Below are 16,907 nucleotides of genomic sequence, written 5' to 3'. Positions count from 1 at the left end.
TTTCTGTATTGATTTCCATCAGTAATGCCGGCTTTGTCCTTGTACACTAATATCGAAGCCCAGCCCAGCCAGACAGACCTAAAGCTCCTTCAGCTGCTGATATCAATAATGCATCAGCTTAACATACAGGAGAGGCCATCTTAAAGAAAGCATCTCTCAGACCAAACAATGCAACTGTGTGCTTCATTATTTCTGTGGGAGATTTAACCTCAGCTACCGGGACACAAATTACGTTTGTTTGGTCAAAACGGCTGGTCACACATAGTATGACTGAAATATAATTCATTGTGTTTTTTTTTTAAGAATAACACATAATTATCTCAGGACAGAATGAGGGCCACCCTTGTAGATATGTGTTCTATTCCCTCCTGTTATCTCTGCTTTTACTGGACACTACTGAATGTTTCTGTAGCTATTTATTTACCTGAAATAATTCCAAAAAAACTGGAGGTACTCCAGCAAAAATATTAAATAATAACATGAATGGTGTTTTTGTACCTTATATTTTCATTCGGATACAAGCAGAAATTCAATATTGAATAATACAGATGCATTTGTAAAAATCTTTTTTTTTTAACCTTAATTCTGTTTTTGTATTGCTTGTCACCAGGTTCACTTCATTTCCTGTCTCTGCTGAACGACCTCCTGCAGACAAGTTTTATTTTGGTTTTCTTCTGTCTGACTTTTTCATTAAACAGAAGCCCCCCATTTTAAGTAGATCAATTGAATCAGGGCTCCAGTTTAACTCAAAGTCTAAAAGCAAATTGCGTAGTCATCCTACACTCACCTGTCATAACCTTACAGCACTATGAGCCTGACCAGGCTGCTCATCACCTTACAGCACTATGAGCCTGACCAGGCTGCTCATAACCTTACAGCACTATGAGCCTGACCAGGCTGCTCATAACCTTACAGCACTATGAGCCTGACCAGGCTGCTCATAACCTTACAGCACTATGAGCCTGACCAGGCTGCTCATAACCTTACAGCACTATGAGCCTGACCAGGCTGCTCATCACCTTACAGCACTATGAGCCTGACCAGGCTGCTCATAACCTTACAGCACTATGAGCCTGACCAGGCTGCTCATAACCTTACAGCACTATGAGTCTGACCGGGCTGCTCATAACCTTACAGCACTATGAGCCTGACCGGGCTGCTCATAACCTTACAGCACTATGAGCCTGACCAGGCTGCTCATAACCTTACAGCACTATGAGCCTGACCAGGCTGCTCATAACCTTACAGCACTATGAGCCTGACCAGGCTGCTCATAACCTTACAGCACTATGAGCCTGACCAGGCTGCTCATAACCTTACAGCACTATGAGCCTGACCAGGCTGCTCATAACCTTACAGCACTATGAGCCTGACCAGGCTGCTCATAACCTTACAGCACTATGAGCCTGACCAGGCTGCTCATAACCTTACAGCACTATGAGCCTGACCAGGCTGCTCATAACCTTACAGCACTATGAGCCTGACCAGGCTGCTCATAACCTTACAGCACTATGAGCCTGACCAGGCTGCTCATAACCTTACAGCACTATGAGTCTGACCAGGCTGCTCATAACCTTACAGCACTATGAGCCTGACCAGGCTGCTCATAACCTTACAGCACTATGAGCCTGACCAGGCTGCTCATAACCTTACAGCACTATGAGCCTGACCAGGCTGCTCATAACCTTACAGCACTATGAGCCTGACCAGGCTGCTCATAACCTTACAGCACTATGAGCCTGACCAGGCTGCTCATAACCTCAGAACCAATGGGAATGCTGAATTCTTACTGGACTCTCTAACATCAGGGTGGAGGCTGTGCCCAACCTCACTTAAAGGAGATAAAAGGTCTGTTAAAATGCTGACTCACTCCATTGGAATAATGGATCAGATGGGAAAACAGCCCGGCTGATGAGGGCAGAAGGGGGTTTGAGTGTGTGTGGGGGGGTGGGGGTTGCAGGCTCATCCTAATGTGTGGTATTGCACATGTATCCTGGTGCTTGACTGGGACCCAGCAGGTTGGTGGTTCAAGCGCCGGTGGAGCCATGACAAGATCAGCCCAGCCGTTGGGTCTTTAACCCCACATTGCTCCTGGGGGGATTGGCCCCTGCTTAGTCTAATCAACTGTAAGTCACTTTGGGTAAAAAATGTCAGCTAAATAACTAATGTGATGAATGCTTGAGTAAGTTTGCGAAGCTGAGCTTCTTCAGTTAGTGTCTGGTTGTGTTAGGCCCGTGATGTTCACTGGTTTCAGGTTGTTGGGGGTTCAGGGTGCAGGGTGTTGGTGTTGAGTGCAGGGTGTTGGTGTTGAGTGCAGGGTGTTGGTGTTGAGTGCAGGGTGTTGGTGGTGAGTGCAGGGTGTTGGTGTTGAGTGCAGGGTGTTGGGTGTTGAGTGCAGGGTGTTGGTGTTGAGCGCAGGGTGTTGGGGGTTCAGGGTGCAGGGTGTTGGTGTTGAATGCAGGGTGCTGGGTGTTGAGTGCAGGGTGTTGGGTGCTGGGTGTTGGGGGTTCAGGGCAGGCTGTTCCTGCCCCCGTGTCGGAGGGGGGGCAGGGCAGGGGAGCAGGTGTCCAGACTCCGGATCCTGGCCCGTCGTTTCGGCGCTGAAGCCTGATTGGAGGAGGCGTGTTTGGAGGGTGGCCCCTCCCTCAGGATTTGGGGTGGGGGCGCGGGGGCAGAGAGAGCCCCCCCGGAGATCTGCGGAGAAACCTCGCTCCACACAAACGCTCCGTGCCGCTGAGGGACAGGAGAAACCACCTGTCAGACGCTTCAGATAAAAGTGTCAGAAACCACTTTGAGACTACAGACTGACCTGGGAACAGCTAAGGGACAGGAGAAACCACTTAGAGACTACACACTGACCTGGGAACAGCTAAGGGACAGGAGAAACCACTTAGAGACTACATAGTGACCCAGGAACAGCTAAGGGACAGGAGAAACCACTTAGAGACTACACACTGACCCAGGAACAGCTAAGACTGACCTGCTAACAGCACTCTGGCTGGTTAGCAGAGTGCTGTGGAGCATCAGAGGCTGAGTTTGTTTGTGAGTATAAGGACGGCTCCCCCTCTGTGGCCCCTGATGGGGGGGGGGGGGGTAATGGATATTCTGTCTCACACCCAACCACACCACTCACACTGACTTTCTCTCTCTCTCTCTCACACACACCTCACTCTCTCACATACACACACACCTCACTCTCTCTCACACCTCACACATACACACACACACCTCACTCTCTCTCACACACAGACACATACCTCTCACACCTCACTCTCTCACACACACACACACACACACACACACACACAGGACCCTCAGTATTCCCTCAGACAAAGCCTGGTTCCTCCACTGCATGTGTATCCGAGCACAGAGGAGCTCCACCCCCCTCAGACAACACAGGTTTCTATGGATACGGTCTCTCTCTTTTTAATCAAAGGAGGAGTATTAAGGAACAAAAGCAGCTCTTAGTGTCCTGGGTAAAGTACAGAGCCAGGAAATCACTTAGAACAGGGAGGATTATGGGATCTCAAGTCCCATTAAGAATCCATCAACAAAAGATGCAAGTTCACCACTCAGCATTTTTAAGCACTGAAAGCAGTTACTGAATCCCTTAGATCTACAGACAGCTTCGTTCTGAAATCAGTGAACTTTTAGTCTTGGATGTTGGACCAGCCTGCCCTGGTCCCTCACCCTGCCCTGGTCCCTCACCCTGCCCTGGTCCCTCACCCTGCCCTGTGCGCCTCACCCTGCCCTGGTCCCTCACCCTGCCCTGGTCCCTCACCCTGCCCTGGTCCCTCACCCTGCCCTGGTCCCTCACCCTGCCCTGTTCCCTCACCCTGCCCTGGTCCCTCACCCTGCCCTGGTCCCTCACCCTGCCCTGGTCCCTCACCCTGCCCTGTTCCCTCACCCTGCCCTGGTCCCTCACCCTGCCCTGTTCCCTCACCCTGCCCTGGTCCCTCACCCTGCCCTGGTCCCTCACCCTGCCCTGTTCCCTCACCCTGCCCTGGTCCCTCACCCTGCCCTGGTCCCTCACCCTGCCCTGTTCCCTCACCCTGCCCTGTGCGCCTCACCCTGCCCTGGTCCCTCACCCTGCCCTGTTCCCTCACCCTGCCCTGTGCGCCTCACCCTGCCCTGGTCCCTCACCCTGCCCTGGTCCCTCACCCTGCCCTGGTCCCTCACCCTGCCCTGTTCCCTCACCCTGCCCTGGTCCCTCACCCTGCCCTGGTCCCTCACCCTGCCCTGGTCCCTCACCCTGCCCTGTGTGCCTCACCCTGCCCTGTGCGCCTCACCCTGCCCTGGTCCCTCACCCTGCCCTGTTCCCTCACCCTGCCCTGTTCCCTCACCCTGCCCTGGTCCCTCACCCTGCCCTGGTCCCTCACCCTGCCCTGTGCGCCTCACCCTGCCCTGGTCCCTCACCCTGCCCTGTTCCCTCACCCTGCCCTGGTCCCTCACCCTGCCCTGGTCCCTCACCCTGCCCTGGTCCCTCACCCTGCCCTGTTCCCTCACCCTGCCCTGTGTGCCTCACCCTGCCCTGTGCGCCTCACCCTGCCCTGTGCGCCTCACCCTGCCCTGGTCCCTCACCCTGCCCTGGTCCCTCACCCTGCCCTGTTCCCTCACCCTGCCCTGGTCCCTCACCCTGCCCTGGTCCCTCACCCTGCCCTGTGCGCCTCACCCTGCCCTGGTCCCTCACCCTGCCCTGTGCGCCTCACCCTGCCCTGGTCCCTCACCCTGCCCTGTTCCCTCACCCTGCCCTGGTCCCTCACCCTGCCCTGGTCCCTCACCCTGCCCTGTTCCCTCACCCTGCCCTGTGCGCCTCACCCTGCCCTGGTGCGGTTGGTCCCTCAGCCTGCGGGAGTCGTACTGGTGCAGGAAGGACATCCGCTCCTCCAGAACCTTCCGTGGCCCCACAGGGGCCAGGGCCGGGACTACAGCAGAGATAGAGAGAGAGAGAGAGAGAGAGAGAGGGAGAGAGAGGGAGAGAGAGGGAGAGAGAGAGAGAGACCAATGACTTCAACCAATCAAACACCAATCAAACACCTGCAGATATCATACAATTTCAGAACAAACCTTTTCACCAAGATTCTTACATTTCATTTTGTTGCACTTTTTGTTCGTCAAGTTTTGTTGAAAATCCTCAATGTTTTTCCAAACTTTACATGCCGTGCAGTATCTCAGATATGACAGCTGGGTGTGGAGCTTTGTGTCAATAAGCCTGTTTGTGTCCCAAATGCATCCTCCTCTGCTCCACTGGACTCCTCCCCCATACTTCCATGAAGGAGTCGAGTGGAGCAGAGGAGTGTGTGTGTAATGTAATGTAATGTAATGTAATGTAATGTACTGTACTGTGATGTGATGTGATGTGATGTAATGTAATGTAATGTAATGTAATGTAATGTAATGTAATGTGATGTTATGTAATGTAATGTAGTGTAATGTAATGTAATGTAGTGTAATGTGATGTAATGTAATGTAATGTAATGTAATGTAATGTAGTGTGATGTGATGTGATGTGATGTGATGTGATGTGATGTACTGTAATGTGATGTACTGTAATGTGATGTAATGTAATGTAATGTACTGTAGTGTAATGTAATGTAATGTACTGTAATGTAATGTAATGTAATGTGATGTAATGTAATGTAATGTAATGTGATGTAATGTAGTGCAATGTAGTGTAATGTGGTGTAATGTACTGTAATGTGATGTAATGTAGTGTACTGTAATGTGATGTAATGTAGTGTAATGTAATGTAATGTAATGTACTGTAATGTGGTGTAATGTAGTGTAATGTAATGTAATGTAATGTAATGTAATGTGATGTAATGTAATCTAATGTGATGTGATGTAATGCAATGTAGTGTAATGTAGTGTACTGTAATGTGATGTAATGTAGTGTGATGTAATGTAGTGTAATGTAGTGTAATGTAATGTACTGTAATGTAGTGTAATGTAGTGTAATGTGGTGTAATGTAATGTAATGTGATGTAATGTGATGTAATGTGTGTTAGAGAATTGGGAACCCCTCCCTGACTCACCGATGGAGGCGGCTGGTGTGGTGAGGGGGTTGCAGCCCGCCCTGGTGCAGGGCGTGGAGCAGCGAGGGGGGGGCAGGAAGTCCCTCCTCTGGACGCTGTCCCGGCTGTAGGGTGCTGTGGGGGTCACAGGGGTCACGACCTCACCTGACCTGTCTGGCCACCACTGAGCCTGCAGGATCAGTCACCACAAACCGTACAGCACGACATCCCATAACGCTAGCGTCATATCTCAATATTACAAACCGGATTCTGAAATGTGAGTAATTAATTATCCTCTGTTTCACAGCCACTGAATGTGATCTGAGTGACTTTGACCGTGGAATGATTGTTAGTGGCAGACAGGGTGGTTTGAGTATCTCAGAAGCTGCTGATTTCCTGGGATTTCCACGCATACTAGACTCTAGGGTTTACAAAGATTGGTGCAAAAAAACAAAAAAACACCTTGTTAATGAGAGACATCAGAGGAGAATGGCCAGACTGGTAAAAGCTGACAGGAAGGTGACAGTAACGCAAATACCCACACATTACAACAGTGGTATGCAGAAGAGCATCTCTGAACACACAACACATCATAACTCATAAGTGGATAGGTCTAATAAATACCTATTAAAGAGCTTGGTGAGGGTATTTTTGTGTGTCCATGTATGTGTGTGTCTATTATAACATACATATATATTAAATATATAGGGTTTATTTAAATTATTTATCTACTGGACGGAATTGCCTTTCACCCAAATGCATGCTGGGATAGGCTCCAGCACTCCCCGTGACCCTGACCAGGAATGAGTGGATGGATAGAATTACATACATACAAAAATATTTCATTTTAAGAACTGCAAAAAATGCAAAAGTGTAATTAATACACAAGAAGAAACTAATGTGCGCAGGGTATAATATTTCATATGTAAGAACAAGCATACCTGATCCGCCTCAGTGTCCTTTGTTTCTATGTGTGAAATCGGCGCGTTCAGCCACCGCACATTGGTCCTGATGAACTTGACATTCTGAGGATGGGGGTTGTTATACGTCTTAAGAAGATTAATCTCATCCGCGCTTCTGCTCGGGAATATGTGGTCTTTATAGGCCTGGTAGGAGTCCAGTCTCTGAGGCAGATTCTCATCAAAGATCCTGTACGTGTTCGAGCTGAAAGAGAATCGGACAGCACGCGCTTTTCAGCAGACAGTAGAGGGTTATGGTTCAGGGTGAAAGCGCAGCCTGTTCGTGGATTCGCGAACTGAACATTCGTTTGCGTTTGTGCACGTCCGTGTATGTTTGTCACTGTGAACATTCGTTCGTAGCGTAGTAAACGAGCTAATATGACAATCGGGCTGACAAAAAAATCAACAAACCAATTAATATGTCTATTTTAATTAGAGAGAGAATCGGGCGTAGAGATTATTTATCGCACTTGGAAATATAATGAGACATGATGATGACAACGTTCTTACAGTATAATAATTAACCTACAATCAAGAGACAGCGAGCCCCTTAGTGCCGTTTTAACTAGGTGGTTTCCCCCAAAGCAATACTCACTGAAAACTTTCAGGAACTCGTTTCTTTCGTGGAAAGCAGATCTCGGCACTTTGATACATTTTCGTTGTGGACATCTTACCGCGAATTTGTGCAGACTGTGTTGGGTTACAGCCATGTACTTACTGCCGGTTGCTAAGCTACGGTAGTTTCTATGCACGCACTCACATTGTGGAATTTGGAAATCAATTCCATAACAATGGGAACACCGTCACGTGATTTCCCATAAGTTGCATTACATAATGCATGAGTATTAAGTGGGGGAGCATACAGTACATAAAATCTATGCGCATAACGATAATTCCGTTTTAAATTATTCCTTGGAAGACAATCAAGAATTCCCTTAAGCTCACCAAGGCTGCCCCTGAATGGCTCTCTCCAGGTCTAGAGTTTGAGACCCCTGATGGCTTGATTAACGCTCCTGGCATTAATTAATCTCAGTAAGAGAGATGATCTGCACACAGATACACAGGGGATGGTTATCCCTGATCTGCCCACAGGGGGCGCTGCACTCAAACCTGAGTGTACATTCACCAGGGCAGAAAGTCATTTCTCAAAGTACAGCCTCCTTCCACCAACAGGTCAAAACAACGTACCACTTTTTGCTCTTTACAGATTTTCTGTTTGTTTTTCCAATGTTCCTCTTCTTCCCCCAGAAACAATGGAGGGGAAAGATTCTTTATGTTGTCTAAAAGCTTGTTTCAGACCCTTTACTGTAGATTACAACCCCACCCATGGGGCCACTGGTCTTCCTAATTTACATATAAATTTGCAAAACTAGGAGGTTTAGCTAACTGTATAGACTCTACTAACTGAATCCAGGAAGACTTAAACAGAATCCAGAAGTGGGTGGAGACCTGGCAAATTAAATTCAATACAACTAAATGTAAAGTTCTACACGTGGAAAATAAAAATAAAATTAAAATCTTATATTTTGTAACCTACAAAATTGGATAGTGCTCAAGTTGAAAAAGACAATAGGATGTTAGGATACATATTGATTATAAGTCCAAGGAAGTTATACTCACCTTATACAATACTCTTGGTAGACCACACTTGGAGTACTGTGTGCAGTTCTGGGGACCTGTGGTGTAGTTAGCAGTACTCTACACGAAGGAAATATTAGTAAGAGGTATTTAGCCTTTTGGTATAAGCAATAGGTTTAAAGAAAGGACGGCACAACGATGTAGCGCAGAGCGTAGCTTTATTAGCTTTATCCATCGGCATTCTCCATGACACTCTGTTTACTACGCCTGGCATCATTGTGGATTCACACTTTTCTCACCGCGCCACCACTAGGCTAATCAGGAGTATTATAGACACTCAAGGTCCGTGCATGGATAAGCAATGCAGACACAACAGGGCCACACTATAAGAAGGACATAGAGGCACTGGAAAAGGTTCAGAGAAGGGCAACCAGATTGATTCCATGTATAAAACATAAGAGTTTGAGGATAGACTTAGGATGCTTAATCTCTTTAAAAGGGGATTTGATTGAGGCTTTTTAATGAATTAAAGGGATTAACAAATGGTCTGTTCTCGCCATTATGTTATCCCAAACACAACCTCACCCATTCCAAACCCCAAACAGCCCAATGTCAGATGCAGAGGCTGTGCTGTCGCTAAGGGGATGGGTTGTGCTGTCACTAAGGGAACGGACTGTGCTGTTGCTAAGGGGATGGGCTGTGCTGTCACTAAGGAGACGGGGTGTGCTGTCGCTAAGGAGACGGGGTGTGCTGTCGCTAAGGGGATGGGCTGTGCTGCTCCTCCTGTAGTCAGAGTTCAGGGCAGGAGTGCGTGAGACAGTCAGGACCCCCTCTGTGATGCCCCTCTGTTCCCATGGTGACCCTCTGCTGTCCCTGTTACCCTAGTCTCAGAGACCACAGCACAGAGAATGCATTCACACTGAGAGCCAGCCCAGCCATGACCAGGGCCCCTCTCTCTCCCTCTCTCTCCCTCTCTCTCTGCCTCTCTCTCCCTCTCTCTGCCTCTCTCTCCCTCTCCCTCTCTCCCTCTCTCCCTTTCCCTGCACTCAAAGGGCCTTGTGAGGGGGGTGTGAGGCACTGCTTTAAAGTCACTCCAGAAAGGGTGGAGAGATCAGAGCACAAAGCAGGCTGTGTTCCTGCCCCCCCCAATCCCCCCCCCCCAATCCCCCAGCCTGGGAGGAGGTCACAGGAGCTCTGGGGGACAGGGGTAAATCAGGCTTCACATTTACCCCAATCTCCAACATTTACCCCATTCCCCAACATTTACCCCAATCTCCAACATTTACCGCGTTCCCCAACATTTAGCCCAATCTCCAACATTTACCCTGATCTCCAACATTTACCCCAATCTCCAACATTTACCCCAATTTCCACCATTTACTCCAATCTCAACATTTACTCCAATCTCAAACATTTACCCCGACCTCCAACATTTAGCCCAATCTCCAACATTTACCCAGTTCTCCAACATTTAGCCCAATCTCCAACATTTACCCCATTCTCCAACATTTACCCCGATCTCCAACATTTACTCTGATCTCAATATTTACCCCGATCTCCAAAATTTACCCCAATCTCCAACATTTACCCTGATCTCCAACATTTACCCCAATCTCCAACATTTACCCCAATCTCCAGCATTTACCCTGATCTCTAACATTTACCCCATTCTCCAACATTTACCCTGATCTCCAACATTTACCCCAATCTCCAACATTTACCCCAATTTCCAACATTTACTCCGATCTCAACATTTACTCCAATCTCCAACATTTACCCCAATCTCCAACATTTACCCCGATCTCCAATCAGCTGCCTGTATCCCCTTCATCCTCCAATCAGCTGCATATATCCGTTCCATCCTCCAATCAGCTGCTAGCAAATTAAACACTTTTAAAGAGTAGCATTCACATGGCAGCTAGTGGAGCTGTGCTTACAGAGCTGACCCTGGATCAGTTTCAGCTCTACAGCTCATAATGGATATGGACCGGACAGGGCCGGCAAGGCTGATCCAGGATCAGTGCTGCAGGGATATGAAGGGCTGGAGTATTCGCAGGGTCAGGGGTCACAGGCAGGCCAACAGCAAAACTCCTGTGAAGAAGAAGACAATAGCCAGACTCCCATCATGCACCAGGCCGATGTAGAGGCGTTTCCTTGGAAACCCAGGAGAGGCAGAAGTTTTTGGCGACGGGCGCAAAGACGGATGCCAGTGCGCCGAACGGGGACCTTTTCTTCCCCCCCCCCCCCAACACCGTTTCCACAGCGACCCAGAGGCTCAGCCAGAGAAGGGTGGAGTTCCTGTCCTCCTCCTCCACATTGCACAGGGCTCAGCCAGAGAAGGGTGGAGTTCCTGTCCTCCTCCTCCACATTGCACCGGGCTCAGCCAGAGAAGGGTGGAGTTCCTGTCCTCCTCCTCCACATTGCACCGGGCTCAGCCAGAGAAGGGTGGAGTTCCTGTCCTCCTCCTCCACATTGCACAGGGCTCAGCCATTGCACAATAAGCTACACGCCCATGTTCCATCTTATTGTTTCAAACGTTTGTAATATTTCACAGATAAAGGATGAATGGTTTCCATGTGTCAATGAATAATACAACAAATGGAAGTTCTGGGAGAGCCAGAAAAAAAGTACTTTGTCTTAAATATAAACTTAAATCTTATTTTTGCTAAATAAGAGATTGCCAGTGATGTGAGTTTTCCTCATTTCACGATTTACTCCTTTCAAAATTTGCCCATTTAAGATATGCGGTAAAGTTTTCAGAAAAGCGTAATTTCTCAAGTTAATATTTTGTACTGTATTGAGAGAAGAAAAAGTATAATATAAATAAAAATGTGTAGTCTCATTACAAGATTGAAACACAAGGCAAGTGTATGTCCCAGCAATGCTAATCAGAAAGCCCGCTGCATGCTGGGACACAGCAGAAAGCCTGCTGCATGCTGGGACACAGCAGAAAGCCTGCTGCATGCTGGGACACATTATCGCTCATTAAAACTGTGAAGGGAAACTGCCGTTGGCACAAACCTTGTGAAGTTTGATCAAATCAAACAACACAATGAAACACAAGACTGATGGGCTGTCCAAGGTCTTTTGTGTCTGAGTCTGTGTGCAGCTCATCAGCCAATCCTGCAGCAACAGTTTGTTTTCTTTCCGAACAGATTAATTCCAGTTTCAGGGCTGTGACTGTTCTGTATTCTGGCCCAGGTTTATATTAGAGGTACTGTCCCGAGCATTCAGCTCGACAAACTATGTTTGATTGTTGCCTGCAGCACATAGCAATATTACAAAAGTTATAAAATAATAAAAATAAGTTTTATCACTTTTGCCTGTGGCCCTTTCACACACACAATGTAGATAAAGCAGGATATAACTGAACCTAAAATCTTAGCATAATTGTTTTGGATTCAAATACTTTTGTATGCTTTCAGACTCTCAAAAAGTGCAAACCCCACCTTCTGGTCATCTTGGTCGGCTGAATTTCACCAGACATGGTCATTAGAGCACAGAAAAGTATTTGAATCCCAAAACAATTCCGTATGGTCGATATTGCCCTCAGCCAATCACAGCAAGGAGTGTGTGATAGTGTAATACAGGGATACAGGGACGGCCTGTAGCGTAGTGGTTAAGGTAAAATGACTGGGACACGCAAGGTCGGTGGTTCTAATCCTGGTGTAGCTACAATAAGATCTGCACAGCCCTTGAGCAAGGCCCTTAACCCTGCATTGCTCCAGAGATTGTCTCCTGCTTACTCTAATCAACTGTATGTCGCTCTGGATAAGAGCGTCTGCCAAATGCCAATAAAGTAAAGTAAAAGTAAAGTAAAGTAATACAGGACTGAACAGACCCGTAATCATGTGATGTAATCTGGGGCACGCTCATTCAGTCCCAGGTGAGAAGCCCACAGGTGGGGACTGAGAGGGCTCCTGTGTACCACCTGACACCAGAACGGTTGCTAGGCGGGGAGTCAAACCATCACCATGACTCCTGTTTCCCTGGTGACCTTATGCAGGAGGCAGAAGAGATAGGGGGTGTGGCTATACATCATGTGACTGCTACTACCACACACTGGGACAGAGATCCTCAGCTCTGGCCCTCAAATCCAAATCCAGTCCTGGCGTTCTTTTCTCGGGGGTAGTTAGTGCTACTGATTGGTCTGCACACCTGACTCCCAGGTAAAGGGAGGGTGGTCACATCTGACTCCCAGGTAAAGGGAGGGTGATCACACCTGACTCCCAGGTAAAGGGAGGGTGGAACACCAGCAGGTCTCAGCCCTGGATGAATCCCTCATCAGGACAGTAAAGGCTCTGTAAAAGGTTCTGTAGATAACACTGGTTCAGTCCCAGCTCTGTGGGCCTCCCTGTCCTGGTGCTGCTGAATGGTTCTGCAGGCCTTGCACACGAGACAGACCCAAACCCGACAGAGCCACCAAGCGGTCTGGTGCAGCGTCAGGAGCAGAGCTGTGCAGAAGTTCACCAGGGTCACCACAGGGTCACCACAGGGTCACCTCAGCCCTCTGTCTGCGTGTGGGGTCACCACAGGGTCACCTCAGTCCTCTGTCTGTCCAGAGCCAGAGAGACGCCCCCCTCTGAGACGACCTTTCTGAATTTCCCACAATCCTCCAGGGCCAGACGCAGGGAGGTGGAGAGGGGCGGAGGAGAACGAGGCTTTGATGGAATTCAGATCCACAATGAGGCTCCCTTTGTTACTGTAAGCATGCACAAGGCTGAGAGACCCTGCCCTAATCAGTGAGATTACAGCACTCATCAACAAACACAGCAAGGCAACACACACAAGCTGAGGATAAACTCTCATGTATTATTTTATTATTTTAATTTCACCCAGCTTTCCTCCACAAAGCATGAAGATCTTAATGCATGTGCAAATGTATAACATTATTTTAAACAAATATAAACAATGTATTTAGTAAAACTGCCATAAACTGCATATATTGCCAGACATATTTAAATAATTATATCTTGATTTTTGAATTCTGCATATTATGTGTGAAATATTTTCTCCTTTTCAGAGAAACACAAACATTTTCAAACATAGATAAAGACATTTTTTTCTGTTCTTTTTTTTTTAAGGGTTGTTTGCAAGTTTCTGATCTTGCAAACGAGAGGTTTGGGGGAGGTTTGAGGAAGGTTTGGGGAGGTTTGGGGAGGTCATGGGGAAGGTTTTTGGGAGGTTTGAGGGAAGTTTGGGGAAAGTTTGAGGGAGCTCTGGGGAAGTTTGGGGAGGTTTGGCGGAAGTTTGGCGGAAGTTTGGGGAGGTTTGGAGGAGGTCTTGGGGAGGTTTGGGGGAAGTTTGGGGGAGGTTTGGGGAGGTTTGGAGGAGGTTTGGGGAGGTTTGGGGAGGTCTTGGGGAGGTTTGGAGGAGGTTTGGGGAGGTCTTGGGGAGGTCTTGGGGAGGTTTGGAGGAGGTTTGGGGGAGGTTTGGAGGAGGTCTTGGGGAGGTTTGGGGAGGTTTGGGGGAGGTTTGGAGGAGGTCTTGGGGAGGTTTGGGGGAGGTTTGGGGAAGTTTGGGGGAGGTTTGGGGGAAGTTTGGGGAGGTTTGGAGGAGGTTTGGGGGAAGTTTGGGGAGGTTTGGAGGAGGTTTGGGGGAAGTTTGGGGGAGGTTTGGAGGAGGTTTGGGGGAGGTTTGGGAAGGTTTGGAGGAGGTTTTGGCAGAAGTTTGGGGAGGTTTGGAGGAGGTTTGGAGGAGGTTTAGGGGAAGTTTGGAGGAGGTTTGGGGGAAGTTTGGGGAGTTTGGGGGAAGTTTGGGGGAGGTTTGGGGAGGTTTGGGGAGGTTTGGGGAGGTTTGGGGGAGGTTTGGGGAGGTTTGGGGGAGGTTTGGGGAGGTTTGGAGGAGGTTTGGGGAGGTTTGGGGAGGTTTGGGGGAGGTTTGGGGAGGTTGGGGGAAGGTTTGGGGAGGTTTGGAGGAGGTTTGGGGAAGGTTTGGAGGAGGTCTTGGGGAGGTTTGGAGGAGGTTTGGGGAGGTCTTGGGGAGGTCTTGGGGAGGTTTGGAGGAGGTTTGGGGGAGGTTTGGAGGAGGTCTTGGGGAGGTTTGGGGAGGTTTGGGGGAGGTTTGGAGGAGGTCTTGGGGAGGTTTGGGGGAGGTTTGGGGAAGTTTGGGGGAGGTTTGGGGGAAGTTTGGGGAGGTTTGGAGGAGGTTTGGGGGAAGTTTGGGGAGGTTTGGAGGAGGTTTGGGGGAAGTTTGGGGGAGGTTTGGAGGAGGTTTGGGGGAGGTTTGGGAAGGTTTGGAGGAGGTTTTGGCAGAAGTTTGGGGAGGTTTGGAGGAGGTTTGGAGGAGGTTTAGGGGAAGTTTGGAGGAGGTTTGGGGGAAGTTTGGGGAGTTTGGGGGAAGTTTGGGGGAGGTTTGGGGAGGTTTGGGGAGGTTTGGGGAGGTTTGGGGGAGGTTTGGGGAGGTTTGGGGGAGGTTTGGGGAGGTTTGGAGGAGGTTTGGGGAGGTTTGGGGAGGTTTGGGGGAGGTTTGGGGAGGTTGGGGGAAGGTTTGGGGAGGTTTGGAGGAGGTTTGGGGAAGGTTTGGAGGAGGTTTGGAGGAGGTTTGGGGAGGTTTGGAGGAGGTTTGGGGAGGTTTGGGGAAGGTTTGGGGAGATTTGGGGAGGTTTGGGGGAGGTCTGAGGGGAGGTTTGGAGGAGGTTTGGGGAGGTTTGGGTAGGTTTGGGGGAGGTCTGAGAGGAGGTTTGGAGGAGGTTTGGGGAGGTTTGGGAAGGTTTGGAGGAGGTTTGGCGGAAGTTTGGGGAGGTTTGGAGGAGGTTTGGGGGAGGTTTGGGGGAGGTCTGAGGGCCTCAGTAGCGCGTGCCGAACCCCCTCATCTCCAGCTTGGCGATGTCGCGCTCGTTGGAGAAAACGGCGCGGTCGATACGGGAGCTGGGGCTCCCCACTTTACTCAGCCAGGACTTCCTGTGAAGAGGGAGAGCTTCCTGTTACCAGGTCAGTTACCCCAACACCAGGCCTGTTACCCCAAAACACCAGGCCTTACTGTACCCAAAAACACCAGGTCTGTTACCCCAAAACACCAGGTTTTACTGTACCCCCAAAATATCTCAATGCTAAAATGTTAAGAACAATGAATGAATGCATGTAAATGGTAAAAGGTTGGCACTTATATAGTATTTTTATAAGCGCTGTATAATTGATGCTTCTTATTTACTCATTCATACATACACTCACACACCAAACAGTGATTGGTTTTCATGCAAGGCACCAACCAGCTTGAATGTAAAAGCTTATGTAAGGAATACCTACTGTTTACATAACCTGTCTGAGCCTGACCAGGCTGCTCATAACCTTACAGCACTATGAGCCTGACCAGGCTGCTCATAACCTTACAGCACTATGAGCCTGCCCAGGCTGCTCATAACCTTACAGCACTATGAGCCTGACCAGGCTGCTCATAACCTTACAGCACTATGAGCCTGACCAGGCTGCTCATAACCTTACAGCACTATGAGCCTGACCAGGCTGCTCATAACCTTACAGCACTATGAGCCTGACCAGGCTGCTCATAACCTTACAGCACTATGAGCCTGACCAGGCTGCTCATAACCTTACAGTGAATCAGACCTGCAATCCCCAAGGTGCAGGGCCAGTTCCCAAAACCCTTACAGAGCACTGGTGTAATGCCCATGTTATTACGGTGATATTACTGTTTATCTCTCATGCTGTCTGTTGGCCAGATTATTAACATTACTGTGAGTGCTAATCTGGGCCCCTCCCCCTCACTGCCTCATCTGCTGGGGGGCTGCTCAGTGCAGGGCTGTTTCTGAGCGCGCTCAGTGCAGGGATGTTTCTGAGCACGCTCAGTGCAGGGCTGTTTCTGAGCACGCTCAGTGCAGGGATGTTTCTGAGCGCGCTCAGTGCAGGGCTGTTTCTGAGCACGCTCAGTGCAGGGATGTTTCTGAGCGCGCTCAGTGCAGGGATGTTTCTGAGCGCGCTCAGTGCAGGGCTGTTTCTGAGCATGCTCAGTGTAGGGCTGTTTCTGAGCGCGCTCAGTGCAGGGCTGTTTCTGAGCATGCTCAGTGTAGCATTACCTCCTTCCCCAGCCCTGGAGTAGTTACATCACTGAGTATAAAGGGATGGAACAGCAGAGAGACCAAAAAGCACCAAACACACAAACACATAACAACCTGCTCGACCATCTGCCACAGCAACAGTATAATCTGCAGGAGTGTTGGCTCTGAAACTAGAGCGGGATACACGCTGTTGTACATCACACATCTGAACGACACCGGCCTGGCCCACACAGAATGAGCTCATGGTGAAATAATCTGCTCAAACGCTCACACTCACAGCCAGCTCGCACAGGTGCACTGTGGTACAACAGCTGAACATTATTGTGTGCTTTACTGAGCTGG

General features: G+C 49.1%; 1 protein-coding gene across 2 annotated transcripts in view; it reads right to left on the bottom strand.

The window, feature by feature from the left end:
• Window positions 1–15,196: 15,196 nt before the first annotated feature.
• Window positions 15,197–16,907, bottom strand: part of LOC133121580 (acylphosphatase-2-like) — a 9,226-nt gene continuing 7,515 nt past the window's right edge. For both annotated transcript variants that reach the window (XM_061230857.1, XM_061230858.1), the window contains exon 4: window positions 15,197–15,453. In XM_061230857.1, the coding sequence (XP_061086841.1) occupies window positions 15,339–15,453 (115 nt within the window). In that variant the 3' untranslated portion in view covers window positions 15,197–15,338. The remainder of the gene's footprint in view (window positions 15,454–16,907) is intronic.

The sequence above is a fragment of the Conger conger genome, chromosome 2 (genome assembly GCF_963514075.1).
Source record: "Conger conger chromosome 2, fConCon1.1, whole genome shotgun sequence".
Classification (NCBI taxonomy): domain Eukaryota; kingdom Metazoa; phylum Chordata; class Actinopteri; order Anguilliformes; family Congridae; genus Conger; species Conger conger.
This window is presented reverse-complemented; position numbering and strand designations above follow the sequence as displayed.